General features: G+C 44.2%; 1 protein-coding gene across 1 annotated transcript in view; it reads left to right on the top strand.

Moving 5' to 3' along the window:
* The first annotated feature begins 847 nt into the window (after positions 1 to 847).
* Positions 848 to 21236, top strand: part of LOC138965800 (enhancer of mRNA-decapping protein 4-like) — a 52413-nt gene continuing 32024 nt past the window's right edge. The window contains exons 1-9 of the mRNA XM_070337903.1: positions 848 to 1082; positions 3858 to 3900; positions 5078 to 5149; positions 5769 to 5877; positions 6493 to 6598; positions 6969 to 7155; positions 17320 to 17473; positions 18250 to 18354; positions 18772 to 18893. Coding sequence (XP_070194004.1) covers positions 995 to 1082; positions 3858 to 3900; positions 5078 to 5149; positions 5769 to 5877; positions 6493 to 6598; positions 6969 to 7155; positions 17320 to 17473; positions 18250 to 18354; positions 18772 to 18893 — 986 coding nt within the window. The 5' untranslated portion in view covers positions 848 to 994. The remainder of the gene's footprint in view (positions 1083 to 3857; positions 3901 to 5077; positions 5150 to 5768; positions 5878 to 6492; positions 6599 to 6968; positions 7156 to 17319; positions 17474 to 18249; positions 18355 to 18771; positions 18894 to 21236) is intronic.

The following is a 21236-nucleotide window of genomic DNA, read 5'->3' as shown; positions in this document are numbered from 1 at the left end:
CGAACGTTTTTTTCATTTTTTCAATAAATGTCTTTGATGACGTCATATCCGGCTTTTCGTGAAAGTTGAGGCGGCACTGTCACGCCCTCATTTTTCAACCAAATTGGTTGAAATTTTGGTCAAGTAATCTTCGACGAAGCCCGGACTTCGGTATTGATTCCAAAAACATATAGATATGATATGTTTGGATTAAAAACACGCTCAGAAAGTTAAAACAAAGAGAGGTACAGAAAAGCGTGCTATCCTTCTTAGCGCAACTACTACCCCGCTCTTCTTGTCAATTTCACTGCCTATGCCGTGAGCGGTGGACTACGAGTATATACGGTCTTGCTGCGTTGCATTGCGTTCAGTTTCATTCTGTGAGTTCGACAGCTACTTGACTAAATATTGTATTTTCGCCTTACGCGACTTGTTTTTTTTCTCATCAGAAATTATGTCTACACAGTAACAGAGAGAATAATTTTAGAATTTATGTCAAAGTACAAAAAACTTGCTTTTTCCGAAATGTATCTACCCAGGGAACAAAATATGTTAATAAATATGAAAAAGTTGCTCTGGTACAGGATTTTGACATTAATCGTGTGAACGAAAACAGTCACCGGGAACTATATCTTGCCTTCTGTCGGGCACAGAAAATGTTCGAGTCTCAAACGTGAACCTGCTTTACCTTTCACCTCTGACCTATGGAGAGGTTTTTGTGTTTGTTGTAAATACACACACATTTTGATAAGTGGAAGTGTTCAAAAACGATCATTTTCTTAAGTGAGAAGGAAGGCATCACTAAAAATAAAATTGAAGCCAAAATAAGTTGGACTCTCGACCCAATGAGAGCGAGTTTGCCGCCATATTTAGAACTTCTCAGAACGAGTTTCGTTTCTGACGACCGGCATGATCTGAATGTTTACTAAGAAAATTGAAGACTTGCTGAAGATTGTTTACTTTTAATTGCTAGTGTGTTTGGCTGTTGGCCTGTTCATATTGTTCTGGACCAGTCATGAGTAACGAGGATGGAGCTGCCTCGTCAATGAATAGCACTGACACAAGCCAGCTCTTGCGCGAGCTACAAGCTCTGCAGGCAAATGGTGAGTGAACAGAGAAACATATAAGGAAAATCTTTTCTGATCATTTCTCACCAAAAAAGTACACGGCAGCTTGAGCCTACCGCAGTGTAGTTTGTTTGACGTCTTTCAGCACTTCGTCAGTGTCAGGGATTTGCCAAGATATCAAACTCAATCAATCCATTATTCCATGACTGGCAAGTTCTGATGAAGAAAATTGTTTACAATAATACAAATTTGCCAAGTTCTGTTGGAGTATTCCCCTATTTATGACAACCCGCAACCAGTAGTGCCACACACCACTAACTAGACAGCCAGTAATTCTACTAGTGAGACGGCTATATATATATATAGTTGTGCGAGTCTGTGACCCACTCACTGGACATTTGACTGAAATTTACACCTGGAACAGCGGAGGAGAGGGAATCAGTGCCACTGTGATTGACACCATACATAGAGTGGTAATCTTGAACTTTAGCGTGTTAAATTCATAGCTCAGTATCCAGTGACATTCTTGACCTATTTTTGATACAAGTCCATGTAAGCAAGCCAAAGAACATTTGTCGTGAAATTAATTGACGGATTGAGCTCCAAACTTAAGCATAATTAATTAATTTGGTTGTTCAATCGACGAAAATGCACCAAAAATGGCGTACGTTGTCAACCATGGGATATCATTTACACGAAAGAGTTGTCTCCCTTTGCCCGCTCATACGGATAATTCCTTCTTTGACCCATGTAAACGAAATGCATTCGTACAGTTCATCGGAGTTCATTCCGTAACTTCAAAGGGATCTAAAATGACTTGTTATGATTACAAGTGCAGGTTCTACAAATTTGGAGACTTAAATTCCTCAGAATTATGAGCTATGAATTTAACACGCTAAAGTTCAAGATTACCCATATATACAGGGACGTCTACTAAAAATGTTCAGTATTTTAATAATAACAAACTGAAAATACTAGAATTGAGACAATAAATAACCGATTTAGCCTGTGTGGGGTTCACGATCCCACAGAGAATCTTTTAGTTTTACAGTCACTCTTCTTTCAGTATGTGAACCACCCTTCCACAGGGTTAATTCGGGACTATGAATTGAAATCAGCTGAATAATATTGGTTGATGTTTTGTTTGACAGATGTTCCACCTGTGACTTTTTGTTATTTAATCAGTTAATTCGACCACTTGTCATAAGGGTGGCCTTTTTACATTTAGTCAAGTTTTGACTTAATGTTTTAACATAGAGGGGGAATCGAGACAAGGGTCGTTGTGTGTGTGTGTGTGTGTGTAGAGCGATTCAGAGTAAACTACTGGACCGATCTTTATGAAATTTGACATGAGAGTTCCTGGGTATGATATCCCCGGACGTTTTTTTCATTTTTTCGATAAATGTCTTTGATGACGTCATATCCGGCTTTTTGTAAAAGTTGAGGCGGCACTGTCACACCCTCATTTTTCAATTAAATTGATTGAAATTTTGGCCAAGCAATCTTCGACGAAGGCCGGACTTCGCTATTGCATTTCAGCTTGGTGGCTTAAAAATTAATTAATGACTTTGGTCATTAAAAATCTGAAAATTGTAAAAAAAAATAAAAAAAAATTTATAAAACGATCCAAATTTACGTTCATCTTATTCTTCATCATTTTCTGATTCCAAAAACATATAAATATGTTATATTTGGATTAAAAACAAGCTCTGAAAATAAAAAAATAAAAAATTATGATCAAAATAAAATTTTTGAAATCAATTTAAAAACAATTTCATCTTATTCCTGGTCGGTTCCTGATTCCAAAAACATATAGATATGATATGTTTGGATTAAAAACACGCTCAGAAAGTTAAAACGAAGAGAGGTACAGTAAAGCGTGCTATGAAGCACAGCGCAACCGCTACTGCGCCAAACAGGCTTGTCACTTTCACTGCCTTTTGCACTAGCGGCGGACTACGTTCAATTTCATTCTGTGAGTTCCACAGCTTGACTAAATGTAGTAATTTCGCCTTACGCGACTTGTTCTCAATTTCTGTAAACCAAGATTCGTGCTTGTAAAGATAGACTGGTCGTGAAAGGGTTGCTAGGATGATTACTGCACACAGACGCATGTCAGGCAAATATGTATTCCTTGCTAGTGGTGTATTGTACGACTGTTAAGTGCCATTGTACCTACTGCACCAGGGATGGCCAAATCTTGAAAAATGTAACTCGTCAGGCCAGGAACTTCAAGAAAGTCACTAGCCTGCCAGAAATGTCACTATCCCGGAACATACCACATGAAACATTATTAATGACACATAATACTATAAGTATAAGCGACTGTCACTGTCAGATTTATTTATACACAAAAAAGCGGTGATACCATTGAGTGATTGACAACTAGGCTGCGGTCATCGTTGAATAGGCTATCCCAGCTGCTATTATCTTGCCTGTTCTTTATGTCACGGATGTTGCATTTACAATGTGAGCAATCAATGTTTGATGTTTTCCAACTTGAACAAATTTGTTTTCCAGTTGAAAGAGCATTTTTTGGTGTTCTTGGAACATTTGGAAAAAATTAAACCCTTGAACTCCAACCTCTCGCTCCTCAGCCCCTGCTTTTGGCATTCACTCGTTAGTCTCCTTTGAATGGACAAGCTTTTCTCTTTCTCATGTGTTTGTTTCATTCTTTTGGGCAGTTCAGTCTTTTCAAGTGATTTTTTTAATAATAGATTTTGTTGTTGATTTTATACTTGTTTCAGCAGGCAGTATTGCATTTGCACTAAATTCATATTATATACAGGTAATTTGTTCTTTTTTTCAAAGGCTCAAGTGCAAGTTTTTCTGGGACAGGCAACTCTGGAGAAATGTAAGTCATCTTGTGTCAGTAGTTTTCTTCAAATGACTGAGGGACTCTACTTTCATGCATGTTGTAACGTTTGTATTTGATTGGAAGTCAATTTATTTTCACTGGGCACAAGAACAAAATCATCTGTCAGGATATGCTTTGAAGTTTGATAATCAGTCAGCTTTCTTCTTGAGTTGAGATCATATGAATTGACTTACCAGTTTTCATTTTTGTTTAGTGTTCGTTCATTTGTTAAACTGGTATGTATGCATGTCATGGATGCTTGGGCAGCCGTTTCTCACTTCAGATGTCTTTGCAAATGATATTTTACCATTTCGATGCTGCTGGCCCTCAGGTTCTTACTGTGTTTATCAGGGCCTAGCATTGTAAGCCGTTCGGCGTACTTTACGCCAAAATAACATCTCCAGTACGCGGAACTCGATTTGGTGTACGCCGAAATGCAAAAACCTGTTATTCCCAAACGGTAAACCCAAACAGTTCCAGCTTTCGTTTTGTGCGCCGTTCGGTTCAATTCTCAATTGGTTTGACAGTTTGCTTGAGCACGCACTTCCTCTGGCATCGCGCAAGCATGCTTTGTGCCGGTGTTTTGTTGCTCTAGACTTGTGAAATAATGTCTCGAAGCGACATTGTTGAATGTGGTCAGCCATTCAGTGACAAAGAATCCAGGTATTCCTGGAAGTGGGAATGGCACTTTTAGGCCAAATAACACAAGATTGTCAGTTTTCTTGTTTTCTGTCTGTTTTGCTTGTTGGTGTCAAAGGCATAATTTAGTTGCTCAATCTTCTTTTACTTTTAGGTGAAAAATCTTCAAATTCGGGGGGTTTTGCCCCCCGAACCCCCACCAGGGGCTTTGCCCCTGGACCCCACTGGGGGCCTCCTGTGGCCCCCAGACCCCCGCCTTTGTAAGCTGAACTCACTTTTTCAAATGCTAGGCCCTGGTTTATAAAAGTGACATATGTTTGTGTATATTATATTTGTGAACATTTTTCTCTAATAAGGTTTTTGACGTGTGAATGTAGTTGCATTTCAATTAAAGAAATGTTTAATTGATTATGTTGTTGGAAAACATTTATGATCCTTGAAAAAAATAAGAATTGCAGTTTTTGGGGCTTGTTTTGAATTTGTTTTTGCATGTATGTTTGAATTTTGTTGGTTGGATACTTACGTTTGTTCACAGTGGAGGGTCAGGAGATGCAACGATCAGCCAGCTGATGCAAACTATCTACAGCTCAGAGCCTAAGCAAAAAATGTGAGGATTTTTGCTTTACAAATTGTGTGCCCTCTCTTTACCTTCTTGTGATTGCAGTTGTAGTTTTGTCAGCTTATGGTTATTTTGGCAATGTGTGATTCGGTGAAGAACACACACACCCCTCTTTTAAGATCTACAAAAATCTGAGAAAATCAAGTCTCAAAATGGAGCTAACTTTAAGTATATTTTCAGACGTTATTAACAACAGACTATCTGAAAAACTAGGGCCTTTGTGAAGTGGGGAGGATAGGTTGGTCTTGAACAGGGGGGTGCCTCTGTACTGTAGTTATGATTGGATGAGATTTGAGGCTGTTCCAGCTGACTGCATAAATCAAATGGTGTTTCCCTTTGTTAAGCATTCACATAATTATATTTGAACTGTACTTTCTGTTTGTATAAATTGTAAGCATTTAAATTCCCTTGTTTTCTCTTAGGTGATAGGTTCAGCTCAAGGTGTCAGCTGTAGCACCATTATGAGGTTTTTCTTTCTTTATTATAAAAAATAGGAATGAGTACGCACACATAGGAAAAGGAAGAAAATGGGTACACATGTTGAAGGCAAGTTGGATCAAATGATGTGTGTTGTAAATGTTTGTTTTGGTGCTTGTCTATGTTGCAGAGTTTTCTCTGGCAGCAGTGAGCAAGAGCATAGTTTCAGTGTGTATGGCCGAGAAGTTGATATATACATCGCTTCTGGGGAGGACAGTCCTCGTGCAAGCAGCAACAAGGTGCACATAAGATATATGACTTTATTACAACCATGTGCAGTACTCTATGAATATTTCCTGGCTTGAGATATATTCAATGCATTCAAACACAACAAGATACAATGTGCTCATCCAGTTTGTCTCTGGCACACACACACACACACACACACACACACACACACACACACACACACACACACACGCAAATGGAGAAATTACAAGATACTCTAATCTTTACATGCCATTGAAAATGAACACAGCAAGAATACTTTGCAATGAATAAATGAGTGTCTGTGTACACACATGCAGCACGTTTGCAGTGTATACATGTATATCCCTTAAAACTACTAAACGGGAGGAGTGAAGAAGCTCAAAGTGAAAATAATTAGAAGTATTCTTTTTTTCTGCTCATGAAAACCACAAAAGAGGCCCTGGAGAAAGCAGCAATTTTGAAAAGACTTTCCATCCTTATTTCTAAGAATAGAAAAGGTTGCTTTGGAAGAAAACCAGACTTTGTTGTTGAGAGGTTAAGGGGCTGACCTGTGAAGATATGCTGTTTTGTTATCATTGTACTGAGAGAAGTCAAGTTCTCTTGCAACGTACTTTACATCTGCAATCATTGTGTTCTTGTCTCAGGTGAAGATAACTCCGATGGTGAACCATGCCTGGGAACAACGCTATTATTACGGCAACCTAGTTGCAGCACACCGTGATGGTGATTTTGTAGCTTTCGCTCTCAAGGGTAAGTCATTAAAATAGAGCACCTCAGGTTTTGTAGACTAGATGTGTGTTAAAATCAGACTTGTCAGCATCTTGCGTAACCATGGAACAAATATTTTCAAAGAACCACCACAACCATGTATGTTTAACTTTTTTGAATGTGGTTGTTGAAGCCTTTAGATAATATCTGTGTAGTCTGAGTCATTATGATGTTGTGACCAAGACTGATGGTGAACATACTGAGTTGATTTACATAATTCCACTCATGAGGTTGTCTCGGTGAAAGAATTTTGTCTCCAGTCTGGATTTTAGCAACATATCTTGGTCGGTCTCTGTTTAAAATTTTTCACACAATTATACTGTCATTGAACTGTTTGATGCTTATATAACAGGCAAATCAGGGGGCAATGTGCGCATACTCAATCGCCGAACTGCAGAAAGAGCATTGCTAAAAGGATTCGCTGGGAGCGTGGAGGATGTAGCTTTTGCACACAGCGAAGACGTCATCATCGCTGCTGTGGACGAAAGGGGCAACGTGTTTGTCTACACCTGTGAGATTGCTCAGGATGGCAAGATTGTGTATCCTTTATTTTGTGATACTGGAAGTTTGCACAGTTGCTGTCAAATCTGACCTTAGTATAAGGATGAGCTTGTCTCCCTTCATTGATGATCTTGTCGTGACATCAACTTGATGAGTTATTATCACTATCAGCTCTTTTTTCAGTGCACTTTTTTGTTATCATTTGGAAAATATGTGTCGATTTTTAAATCATAAATGCAAAGTTTCTGACAGCTGCTGCCTGTATGAAAAAAAACCATGTGCAATGGATTTGATTTTTACAGACCTGTGCACATCTACGTTTTCTCCGTAATTTCTCCGATTTTTATATGCAGAATACGGTGCTACGGATTTTTGAGTCACTTGAGAAAAAGTGACTCTATGTAATCGGTCAGTGTTAGTCTGTCCGGCCGGCCGGCCGTCCGTAGACACCACCTTAACGTTGGACTTTTCTCGGAAACTATCAAAGCGATCGGGCTCATATTTTGTTTAGTCGTGACCTCCAATGACCTCTACACTTTAACGATGGTTTCGTTGACCTTTGACCTTTTTAAAGGTCACAGGTCAGCGTCAAAGGAAAAATTAGACATTTTATATCTTTTCTCGGAAACTATCAAAGCGATCGGGCTCATATTTTGTTTAGTCGTGACCTCCAATGACCTCTACACTTTAACGATGGTTTCGTTGACCTTTGACCTTTTTCAAGGTCACAGGTCAGCGTCAAAGGAAAAATTAGACATTTTATATCTTTGACAAAGTTCATCGGATGTGATTGAAACTTTGTAGGATTATTCTTTACATCAAAGTATTTACATCTGTAGCCTTTTACGAACGTTATCAGAAAAACAAGGGAGATAACTAGCCTTTTCTGTTCGGCAACACACAACTTAACGTTGGGCTTTTCTCGGAAACTATAAAAGTGACCGGGCTCAAATTTTATGTGAACGTGACTCATTGTGTTGTGAATAGCAATTTCTTCCTGTCCATCTGATGCCTCATATAATATTCAGAACTGCGAAAGTGACTCGATCGAGCGTTTGCTCTTCTTGTTAATTAAAATTCCGAAATTCCGATGTTTTACTCAAAACAAAAATGTGTACTTTTTTGACTCACATGCGAAGCAAAAGTGAGTCTATGTACTCACCCGAGTCGTCCGTCCGTCCGGACATCCGGACGTCCGTCCGTCCGGAAAACTTTAACGTTGGATATTTCTTGGACACTATTCAGTCTATCAGTACCAAATTTGGCAAGATGGTGTATGATGACAAGGCCCCAAAAAAACATACATAGCATCTTGACCTTGCTTCAAGGTCAAGGTCGCAGGGGCCATAAATGTTGCCTAAAAAACAGCTATTTTTCACATTTTTCCCATTTTCTCTGAAGTTTTTGAGATTCAATACCTCACCTATATATGATATATAGGGCAAAGTAAGCCCCATCTTTTGATACCAGTTTGGTTTACCTTGCTTCAAGGTCAAGGTCACAGGAGCTCTTCAAAGTTGGATTGTATACATATTTTGAAGTGACCTTGACCCTGAACTATGGAAGATAACTGTTTCAAACTTAAAAATTATGTGGGGCACATGTTATGCTTTCATCATGAGACACATTTGGTCACATATGATCAAGGTCAAGGTCACTTTGACCCTTATGAAATGTGACCAAAATAAGGTAGTGAACCACTAAAAGTAACCATATCTCATGGTAGAAAGAGCCAATAAGCACCATTGTACTTCCTATGTCTTGAATTAACAGCTTTGTGTTGCATGACCTTGGATGACCTTGACCTTGTTGGTAGGAAAAATGTGTAAAGCAGTTCTTAGTGTATGATGTCATTGCTGTAAAGGTCAAGGTCAAGCATGTGAGTCATATGGGCTTTGCCCTTCTTGTTTCTGTTTTAAGATGTTTTGACTAATTAGTTGGCCGTTGCGCTGAAAAGACGTTTTCCGATTTACCGGAAGCGCGTGTGTTCTCAGCATTGAGTCTTTGTTCTTAGACTTAGTTCGTCCAGCGTCTGCGTGGCAACTTGTGATTGAAGTGAAACATGGAAAAGAAAAAAAGAGTGCGAGATTCAGATAGTGAAGAGGAGACACCAGCTCTGTCACCAAAGAAGAACAAAACGGCACAACAGTGCTGGAAGTCCAGTTATTCTTAAGACAACCTGCTGGCAAACAGTCCAGTGATGAATGAATGTCAGAATGACGAGACCAAAGACATTTTCAGAACAAATGTTACAACAGTGTTGATGTTTCACCTTGGCTTGTTAATTACACATTAACATGCTTCCATTTGAAACTTCGAGGAGGGGCGGGGATGTAGCTCAGTCGGTAGCGCGTTGGATTTGTATCCAGTTGGCCGCTGTCAGCGTGAGTTCGTCCCCACGTTCGGTGAGAGATTTATTTCTCAGTCAACTTTGTGTGCAGACTCTCCTCGGTGTCCGAACACCCCCGTGTGTACACGCAAGCACAAGACCAAGTGCGCACGAAAAAGATCCTGTAATCCATGTCAGAGTTCGGTGGGTTATAGAAACACGAAAATACCCAGCATGCTTCCTCCGAAAGCGGCGTATGGCTGCCTAAATGGCGGGGTAAAAACGGCCATACAGTAAAACCTGTCTCTAACGGACACCCTTGGGGAATGGTAATAGTGTCCCTATTAGACAGGTGTCCCTTCTTCACAGGTGGAGGGGCCGGGGCAATATTTTACAAAGAGCACGTAAAATGAACAAGACACTTTTTGTCAGTCCTGTAGTATGTATTTATTGGATTGAACATGAGACTCACTGAAAATGTGAGTAAACAAATGATACATGTAGCAAACAACAACAACAACAACAACAATCCCCCACCTACCCCGTTCCCTACACACACTGTGCATTCAAACTTGCGCAAGTCGGACGTCACAAAGCTACAAATAGCTGACTCTTCATCAGTCATTCAACGGGAAATTCCGCAGTGTGTCTCGACCAAATTGGGTCAGCTCTTGTTTCATTCAGTTTTTCCAGTCTCAGCATAAATGCATGGAACAGAAATTTAGCTGTGTTAACTATTGTTTCCTTCGAACGATTGCTTACAAAGAGAGAGAGATCGAGAGAGAGATTAGTAGGAGGTTGTGGTAAATGATAAATGGTTGCATTTTCTTACGCTGTATAAGTGGTCCACTGACAGGCAGATTCTTCGATCTTGCAGTACAAAACCACTCCCATACCATGTTGTTCAGGTCTTCATATTGCGTTTTCCGACGTTTCACAGTTTTTTGGTCGATTCGCGCACCTGACTCCCACTCCTTCATCACGTCTTCTTTTTCCGATTTGATCCTCGCGATCTGTGTTTTACCACATCCCATCTCCTTCGCCACATCTCGGCATGATTGGCCGCTATCTAGTTTTTTCAAGGCAGCGACACGCTGCTCTGAAGTCAACGCTCTTCTTTTTCCTGCTGGAGATTCCATTAAATTACATATCTTACCCAACTCACATATAGCAATTAACCCATAGTTCAGTGCTGATACCGCTGTACGCGTCCCCTTAGCAACAAGGAAGACGCCTCTAAAAAAGAGTGACCGAGACCCGTAAGGGTATCCAGGCCAGCCCGTAAGGGAGGCTGCCTTCCATATGCGCGCGCATATGCCGCCATCTTGTCATTCTACTCTCAGCGCTCAGTGGAGCTGGTCGCTTTTGGTACGCTCCGGCTGTGTTTCAGCCTACTTGCTTGGTCTTCCAGACCTGGTTTGTGTTCCCCTTGGTGTCTTCTTGTCTCCGGACTTCGCATTTGCTGTTGAGGTGAGATCTTTCCATTTTTACCTGAATTTTTGGCGGCATTGTTGGCTTGTTTTCGGACTTACAAAATTTTTTCCAAATTTGTTTGTGAGTTGTTTTCATCATGGCCGACAATGCGGACGGGAAGAGGTCAACACCTAAACATGTAGCTGCTTCGCCCTCTCCCGTTAGGAAAAGTTCTAGAAGTTCTAGAAGTTCTAAATCGCACGGCGATACGCCCGTGTCTCTTTCGGGTTCGGAATCCAAAAAATGTAGTGATGTTGTTGTTGGCGTGCCCGGAGTTTCCGGTTCGTCGGCTAAACCTACGGAGAAGCCCGTGCTCGGGGTTAAGCATGTTGTAGGGGATGTCTCGCCTGTAGGTTCTGGGCTTGCATCTGTGGATGTTGCCTCTTTGCTTTTGACATTAAGCTCACAGGTTTCGGCTTTAGCGGCTGAAGTTTCGTCAACTAAGGCGGAGCTACGTGCGCTGCCGGCAGGTGTCGGGGGTGCGTCGTCGCTGGCCAGTGTTCGTTTGCCTCCCTCTGCTACTGTTACGAGGGCGGACGTGCATGCGTCTCAGGATGGGATCTCTCAGGCTCCTGTTGGGTCTCCGGCCGGTGTCCGTTCTTCCTCACAAGGTATGTGTACTCCACGAGAGCGTTGTCTTGAGAAAGTAGCCTCTGGTCAAAGCCCAGGCGAAAGCTCTGAAACATCGGCTGATATCCACCGCTTAGTCGGGGTGTCAGTGGGTGCGAAGGGCCCTGACAAGCGAACAGATGTTCCTATGCTTCCCGCCTCGTCAGTAGACTGTGGCCAGGTTGAAAGGCATCTGCTTCCGCCCAGGGGGCAGGAAGTTGGCGGTAGTATGGCTGGTTCTGGACTTGACTCTGTTAGTCAGTACGGGGACCAGCCTCCTGAGTGCATGGAAGGGCACGAAGGCTACCTGGATGACGGTGCCGCCTCTCAGGCTGAAGGTGCTGGATTCTTTTTGCCACGACGGCTGCCAGATGCGGTGGCTCTGGCGGCTGGAGTGGCTGCGAAATATCTCGAGGAGGAGGTGGCGGTGAACAAATCTCAGTTCGTCCATCCTCCTTCTGCCTTAGGGGATTTCAGGAGTGCTAAGGAACCGAAAAGTTCGTTCCGATTCCGGGAGTCCCCCTCTGTGGCGGTCGAGATGTCGAAGATTTTCGCGAGCAGTCGTGCTATGTCCGATGCCTTTCCGCTGTTGTCACAGCATGGGGAGGCTCCGGAAGTGGTGGGCCCTTGGTTGGCTAAAGCGGGACAACATGTTCCTTGTTCTGCGCTCTCAAAGAGCTCTAAACTGTTGGTTCGTCCCGTCACTTTACTTGACTCTTTTGCTTTGCCGAAAGCAGTTCTTCCGGTGACTCCGGAACTGCTTTCTTTGCGGGAGGATGGGTATGCCAGGGATAGAGCAGTCCCTTACTCGGAGTCTGCTCTTCTTGCTTTGGAGGAGACGGGTAGATCTTTGCTCGAGTTGGCTTCCGTCTCTAGTTCTCTGCAACGCTCTTTGTCTAGGTCTATCGCTTCATCGTTAGACCCATTTGAGTTCCGTTACGACGCCTCCCAGGAGGATGTGACGACTCTGTTGGCGACGCTTGCCAGGGTCTCTCAGGAACAATTGAGCTTGTCAGCCAGGCTTTATGCGCATGCTGTGCATTCCCGCAGATCTGCCTTTTTGGCGGGTTCAAAGATCCGAGACAGGGGTACCATTGACAAACTTAAGGTATCTCCTTTTACGGAAGGGTCGCTGCTGGGTGCTTCCTCTTTGGACGCTTTGCAGAAGGAAACCCAGGACGCTAGGGATCTGGCTATTGCAAGGATTGCTCACCACGGCTTTCAAAAGGTTCAGAGCAAGCCTACCTCTCAGAATAAGGCTCAGCCTTCTTCGTCTGGGGGGGGGCAAGATGCAAAATCAGTCCACCTCTTTTCGGGGTAGGGGGCGAGGCGCGCCCTACCAGAAGAGAGGCTCCTTTGGGGGTTCTCGGGGGTCGGGGCACAAGCCTCACCCCCAATGAGGGTCTCCCGAGCCACTATTCCCAGTAACCCCCGCCTTGGTGGCGGCGGGTGGCCCCTCCAGGGTCTTGGCCGCCTGGACACGCCTGGTGTCCAGCCGGTGGATTTTGGGAATAGTGCGTTCGGGATTCCGTCTCCTCTGGGCAGAGGGGAAGGCACCTCTGTCCAGGATACCTCCGCCTTTCAGATACCCTGTAGACCCGGAAGCCAAGTCAGCCGTTCATGCGGAGGTGGCTTCCCTACTCCTGAAGGGTGCGATAGAGGAAGTTCGAGATCGAGAGTCCCTCGGCTTTTACGGCAGGCTGTTCGTGGTGCCCAAAGCCTCAGGGGCATGGAGGCCTGTTTTGGACCTGTCCACCCTGAACAAATACCTACGGGTAGTCAAGTTTGTCATGGAGACTCCTCTCTCGGTAAGGGAAGCTCTGCGTCCGGGAGATTGGGCCACGTCGGTGGATCTCACCGACGCATATTTCCATGTGCTCATGCATGTTCAAGACAGGAAATGGCTGCGCTTTCTGTGGGGCGAGAAAGTGTTTCAATTTCGGGCACTCCCCTTCGGGCTTTCCCTTGCCCCCTGGATCTTCACGCTGGTCGTTCGCCAGCTTTGCTCTCTTGTCAGACAAGAGGGGGTACGCCTACGGGCGTATTTAGACGATTGGTTGAATCTGCATCAGGATCAGTACATGTGCAGAACTCATACTGCGAGGGTCCTCGACCTGGCGGCTCAGCTGGGCTTTACAGTCAATCTAGGGAAGTCAGAGTTAGAACCATCCCAACGCTTCACTTACCTGGGCATGGATTTCGATACGGTGGAGTGGTTAGTCCGCCCCTCTCAAAAGAGGGTGGACAAGCTTCAGAACTTGGTTCGCTTGTTGAACGGAAAGAATGTGTCCACGGCCCGGGAGTTGTCCTCCCTACTGGGGCAGATGGAATCGATGGCTCCCCTTGTGCCTCTAGGCAGGGTCCACAAGAGGCCGTTTCAGGCGGCGTTGAGGAGGCAGTGGGACCAAGCCTCTCAGGGATGGAATGTTCGCATAGGACTGGGGAGTTGGTTCAGCAACACTACAAGTGTTTGGCTGCTCCCCTGGGTCTCTCAGGGTGTTCCGATCGTTCCTCCGGCGCCGGAGAACATTCTAGTTACAGATGCGTCCATGACAGGCTGGGGTGCACATCTGGCCGATCAGACAGCCTCCGGTCTGTGGGATCTCTCCCAAGCTCCTCAGCACATAAACGTGCTGGAGCTGGAGGCTGTGTCTCTGGGTTTACGGGCTTTCCTGCCGCTTCTGGGGGGCAGTCATGTCCAAGTCCACACGGACAATACGACTGTGGCCGCTTACATAAATCGGCAGGGGGGCACACGCTCGCAGAAGCTGTCGGAGAGCGCTTGCCGTCTGTTGGTTTGGTGCAGCTCGCACAACATACTTCTCTCAGCGAAGTACCTGAAGGGCACGCTCAATGTTTTGGCGGATGCCCTCAGTCGGGGGGACAAGGTTCTGCATTCAGAATGGACCCTCTCCCACCAGGCGTTGGACCGTCTTTGGGTTCAAGTAGACAAGCCTTGCATAGATCTGTTTGCAACAAGATTCTCGACCAGGCTCCCCCTTTTCGTCTCACCGTTCCCGGACCCTCTGGCGTGGGCGGTGAACGCGTTGGATCTGGATTGGACAAATCTGCAGGCTTACGCTTTCCCTCCGTTTTGCCTGCTAGGGAAGGTGTTAAGAAAAGTGGATCTGGAAAGACCAGCTCTGGTGCTGGTGGCTCCTCTTTGGCCCAGCCAGCACTGGTATCCAGACCTTCTGCGGCTGGCAGTGCGCCCACCCATTCCTCTAGGCGTTCGAAGGGGCGACCTGTTACAGCCCAGGTCAGGGGTCCCGCACGAGAATCCACAAGCGTTGCAGCTTCACGGCTGGATTCTGTCAGAATCGCTCTGCGTCGTGCCGGGGCCTCGGCCACAACTCTGAAACTGGTACAGAAAGCACACAGAGACTCAACTAGCTCCGTGTACTCTTCTCATTGGGCTGCATGGGCCAAGTGGTGCTCTGAGAATAAGGTTCAACATCTTTCCCCAAGGTCCATGGAGGTAGCCAACCACCTCTCTTGGTTGGCTAGTAGGGGGGTCTCTCCTTCGTCACTGCGAGTTAGAAGGTCTGCGATTTCTTCCACTCTTAGACAGCTCGGTCGCAAGATCACTCTTGACGGTGTCATTTCAAGCGTGCTTAAGGGAGCTGCCCTTGACGCGGCTCTCTCAAGATCACAGCTCCCTGCCTGGGATCTGTTTGTGGTTCTCCGTTTCCTTGCGTCGGAGGACTTTGAGCCTCTCCGGTTGGCTAGTTTACCTAATTTGACGAGAAAAACTTTGTTTTTGGTCTTGCTCGCCACGGCTAGGAGGGGTAGCGAGGTGCACGCTCTTTCTGGTCTCGCTAAAGATATTTCCCTGGAGAGGGATGGCTCCTACTCTTTGAAATTTACGTCTAATTTTCTCGCTAAAAATCAAAAGCCCGGTCAGGGGACGCGTACAGCGGTATCAGCACTGAACTATGGGTTAATTGCTATATGTGAGTTGGGTAAGTATATTAATCAAATGAAAATTTATTACTAAAATTTTTAATTTTCAAACACAGTAGTCTACTGTTGCTTTTGGTTGTGACTGTATCCACAATGCGGAAAAGCGAAAGTGAGCGAAAGTGAGCGAAGCGAAAGTGAGTGAGCGAAAGTGGGTCTCCATCTAAACAAGCCACTGATTGGTCAGAAAAGGGACAGGACAACCAATCAACAACCATTTGTGCTACGGCTACGGCTGCCGAGCACTGACTGCATAACAGTCGAGTGTTCGAAGTTGCATTTTTATGTACGTTGTGTCCGTTTGTGACAGTGTTTACACTTCCTACGGTCCGAAAAATCGTGTCCGCGTCCGTAAGTGGCAGGTGTCCGCCCGTTAAAGGTTAGTTATTGTTGAAATCATGTTCGTGCCATGATAAACTGTCCGTATGTAGCATGTGGCCGTTACAACAAGGGTCCGCTAGACTCAGGTTTTACTGTACACGTAAAATTCCACTCGTGCAAAAAAAACCACGAGTGTACGTGGGAGTTTCAGCCCACGAACGCAGAAGAAGAAGAAGAAGAAGAAACTTCGAGGTCGTCATCGTGGATTGACGCCCGACCAAAGCTTTGCTCCGTCGGGCTTCAATTAGACTTTGGGAGGGCGTCAATCCACAATGAAGACCGAGAAGTTTCAAATGGAAGCATGTTAATGTTATTGTAATTCAATCTGACGACGATCTCTTTCCTGCTTTTATGCGATGGTAAACAGACAGAATTGGTTCTGTTCTGTTCACACACTACTTTCAGTCCACCTACCTGCAAGGGTCAAGTCCCAAGAAATATGTCTCTGTATTCCTATCTTATTACTCTGCTCCTGTTTTGTTTTCTTTCACATACATTTTCCCTTCTTTTTTGACAGGTTTCTGGACAGCAAACTCTAAAACAAATTCTTTTCATTACAAAAGCGATCTTTGGAATTGACTGACGTAGTCCGGAAGAATTCATGCATCAACTTACGTCACGTATTCGACGTCATCACTTCGCATACCTTATGGTCTCGGTATTTCGTTGGCCTTCATATTTCCTACTTGTAAAATGAGCCTCAAAGCTAACCGAGACTAGTTGAAGTTGTATCAATGCGCCTTGCCGGCAGGTGGTTGATGGCTTTTTTAGCGAGTGGTTATCGACAATTAATGACCGGTAGTTTTTAATGAGTTGGGGCATTCTGACCAATCACAGGCTCTGTTTCATTAAAACGCCAACTTGATTGAATTACAATAAATAGTAATTCCCATTCTACTGCGTCATAGTGTTTCAGTTTGTGTGCTTTGTGGGCAGAATTATGTCTTGAACTGTCGTTACAGCTTACTACTGAAACATTTTATAAAAACTACTGAAATTTGGTTTGTTTACTACTGATGAGCGTTTTGAGTGTGCACAGGTCTGTTTTTAGTCTAAAATTTCACTGTAGTTGAATGTGAAGACAATATTCTGGGCTGTAAGCGGTAACATTCCGAACTCGAGGAGGTGACAGTCAACATTGTCTTATTCAGATGACGCATTTGTGACTTTCTTCCTTCAGAAAATAATCTATTCATTTGATCACATTGGTAGGATCTTGTAAGTCACCAGAAAAATATATGTCTATAACGCATCTATGTCCCTGGTCATGACAGAAGCCTCCATTTAATTTTAAGAAAATTTAATTTTAAATGTGTCAAGCGCAAAGAGCATAATTGTAAAGTTATGATGTTGCGCTATATAAATGCTCATTTATTATTATTATTATTTAGTAGAGTCAACTGGAAACCAATTCCACGTGCCTGTGCTTTGCATCCTTAACCCTTACCAGCACCACCCCTCTCTTGCACCTGGAACAACAGGTGGACAAACACTCGGCCTACCACCGCGTCCTCTGGTGCCCTTACTGGCCGGAGGAGGGGGAGGAGGGAGAGAGTCCAGTGCAGGATTCCTCCAAAGTCCTTGCATACACCCAGGGGGAAAAGGTACAGTACTTTGGCTTGTCAAATGTTAAAGAGATGGTTATTACCAAGACTATGCAACTGTTAAATGTTCGCCTTTGAAATCTTCTGCAGGACAAACATGAAAAAGCAAACCCAAAAAAGAAGCAAAACAGAAGTAAAACCGAAGCACTCTAAAAGTGGAAAAGAAGTTTAGGTTGATTGAAAGAGAGAGGGGAGCAGGTTGAAAATGGATGATGTTCGGAAATGACTCTGTGAAGGATTGTATTTTTTACACACAATATATAACGCATTCACATCGGCCAGTAAAGCTCAGTAGCCTATTAGGCGAGCATTCACCTTTCACGGCCTTTATTCCAAGTCAAACGGGTATTTTGGTGGACATTTTTATCTATGCCTATACAATTTTGCCAGGAAAGACCCTTTTGTCAATCGTGGGATCTTTAACGTGCACACCCCAATGTAGTGTACACGAAGGGACCTCGGTTTTTCGTCTCATCCGAAAGACTAGCACTTGAACCCACCACCTAGGTTAGGAAAGGGGGGAGAAAATTGCGGCCTGACCCAGGGTCGAACACGCAACCTCTCGCTTCCGAGCGCAAGTGCGTTACCACTAGGCCTCCCAGCCCATTATAGGCCAGTCACTAGCAAGGCGTGTGTCTCAAACACGTGGACAAGAAGCATGTGTTTTTTTGATGATATTTCCTGTGTTTTTACCATGTGGTTTGTCCATGTGCATGTTCTTAAATGTGAATGACTGTGGAATCTGTTTGGTCATTGTGTCCATTACCTGTCCACAGATTGAGCTGTTGGCTGTGGACCTTGTGACGCGGGACTACGGCTCTGGACCCCTCAACCCTGCGGACATTGAGACAGGGAGAATCTCACTTGTCTGCCACAGTGAGGTGAGAGTTTCCTTTTGTTTGGACTGATTTCTCTTATGTTTGTTATTGTTTGTGCTGATTTCTCTTCTATTTGTTAGGTTATTAGTCTCAAAGAAGTTTGAAGACGCAAGGTTTGAATGTCCTTTTGTTTGTTTTCTCTTGTACTTGGAGTATTAGTTATTACTCTTGAAGAAGGTTGAAGTCACTATAAATTAAGAATGTGGTTATTAGAGCGGCACAGTGCCCAGGAAAGTGCTTGTGTGCTTGTGTTCATGTTCTTGATTTGTCATGCATTGAGTGAATTCCGCTGAACTTTCTGTGATTGAAATGCTTTAGAATTAGAGAGAATGTGTGTTTCTGTGTGTTTTTCAACTTGACAGTGATAATCATGACATTTACATCTTGTTAGCTTACTCATCATTCCCTTTTTTCTCTCAGCCTATCGTAGATGCAGTTTTCTCCCCTGATGGTTCTGCTCTGGCTACAGCCTCATTAGACGGATACGTCAAGTTCTTCCAGATTGACTGGGAAACATCGGAGCAGTCGTCTGAGCCTCCAAAGTATGTACAGTGAAACATTATAGTGAAATTTACAGGTGAAAAGGCTCACTTTTGTGGTCAGTATGATTTTAAGGCCAAAAAAAAAAAATTGTCTGTTTAGGGTAACATGACCCAAAAAAGTAGGGTCGGTAGGTAGATAGTTTTTTTTTTTTTTTTTTTTTTTTTTTTTTTTTGTGTGTGTAAATGAAACGCCAAATGTCTCTTTTTAGCATTTTTACCTCTTTTTTTTTCTTTTTTTTTTTGAAATCAAAAAAAAGTTTTTGGGTTGGCGCCAAATCGATAGGGTCGGTCGGGTTACCCTAAACAGACAATTTTTTTTTTGTTTGCCTAAGGGCAGTGATGATAATACACTTCAGGCCAGTGAAAAATGTACTTGCACTGTGTCCTTTCATTATTGGTGTAGATTAATAGAATTATAGAGAAGGGGACAAGACGTGTTTTTAATTGGGAGGTGTCCTTTAAATGCAGGGGACTCACATTATAGGTACAGCAGTCCCTCTCATGAACGGACACCCTTGGGCCATAGCAAAACTGTCCGTACATTGCAGGTGGCCGGTCACGGGAGGGGTGACCACACCACCCCCTCCCCCGTACACTCACACAGAGACACACAAACAACAGGATTGAGTCTATGCTAACTACTTCTTGTGGCTACTCAACAATAACAACAAACTCCTAAAATATGGACTGGGTGGCCGAGTGGTAACGCACTTGCGCTCGGAAGCGAGAGGTTGCGAGTTCGACCCTGGGTCAGGGCGTTAGCAATTTTCTCCCCCCTTTCCTAACCTAGGTGGTGGGTTCAAGTGCTAGTCTTTCGGATGAGACGAAAAACCGAGGTCCCTTCGTGTACACTACATTGGGGTGTGCACGTTAAAGATCCCACGATTGACAAAAGGGTCTTTCCTGGCAAAATTGTATAGGCATAGATAAAAAATGTCCACCAAAATACCCGTGTGACTTGGAATAATAGGCCGTGAAAAGTAGGATATGCGCCGAAATGGCTGCGATCTGCTGGTCGATGTGAATGCGTGATGTATTGTGTAAAAAATTCCATCTCACACGGCATAAATAGATCCCTGCGCCTTGAGTCCGAGTCTGGAGATACGCGCGCGGTATAAGACTTCATATAACTTACACACCCATGTCTGTATTAATCATATAACTAATATTTCTTTAAACGTTCTGTAAAAAATGATTTGTATGAATGGTGTTGAAAAGAAGATATAAAATAAATCCTCAAGGCAGTGAACGCACTCACCATGCACTGACATACGAAAGCAGCCACACAAACACAGCACAGAGGCACGTGTGCAGATGCTTTGCGAGATTAAGCTTGAAACCCAGTTTGAATAAAAAGCAGCAGATAGAGCTGCATGTCATAATCATGTAATTTATTTTCTTCTTGTCTGGCTTTATTGACTGCATGCCGATCATGTGGCAGTGACTGTTCACTCTTCAGTGGGAAATACACTGTACACAACACCGCTCTCCCTCTCCCTCACTGCCTACCCTAAGCGGTGACAACTGATGCTTGGAAATTGTGTGGAAGAGTACACCTCTCTATTTCTCTCCAATGCTCTTCCTGCTGACAGTGACACCAGACACCCCACTGAGTTTAGCCAGCTACCCCCCCCCCCCCCTCTCTCTCTCTCTCCCTTCCTTCCCCCAGCCATGTACTGTTTGGGGCTGTGGCCAGAGAGGTGTCAGCTAATTGAGGCCAGCTGCACTGTTCACTCAGAGCAAAACCATGGTGACTGTGTCTAACTTTTGACAAAGCAAGACAACTGAAGGGTTCACACCGTAACCGACTCACTGGTCAAGGCTGCAGGGAAACAAGAGTATCTTGTCAATGAAAGAGGTTACACACAGACACGCGATGCTGAGAACTGTTGCCGATTTTTCACTCTCTTTCGCTCAGGACCTTCATCGACTGTGGCTTCTATTGTTTAGTCCAACAGACAAGAATAAAGAGCATAGCGCATTTTCATGTTGGCATCTTCGCATGTACTCCACTCCTGACCAAAACTGGGTACACGTGCACTCAAGTTGTCAGTGACTGTCATCACGCCATTGCGGCTGTGATCTTTGTACCAAGAGCGGGACTGCTCTGTTATCGATTTTGTTGTGATGAAAATTTGACGATGGTCTGTCCGTACATTGCAGGTATGACCTTCTGTTGGGACCGAAAATTAGAGTCCGCGTCCACGTTTTGCAGGTGGCCGTTTAAGGGGGGGCAAATATAGAAGGAAAACACTCCGTGCCGAGCAAATGTGTCCGTACATGTTAGGTGGCCGCTCACGCCGGGGGCCGTACATAGCAGGGACTGCTGTACCACTACAGGTG

Source organism: Littorina saxatilis, linkage group LG1, assembly GCF_037325665.1.
Source record: "Littorina saxatilis isolate snail1 linkage group LG1, US_GU_Lsax_2.0, whole genome shotgun sequence".
In the NCBI taxonomy this organism is placed as follows: Eukaryota; Metazoa; Mollusca; class Gastropoda; order Littorinimorpha; family Littorinidae; genus Littorina; species Littorina saxatilis.
This window is presented reverse-complemented; position numbering and strand designations above follow the sequence as displayed.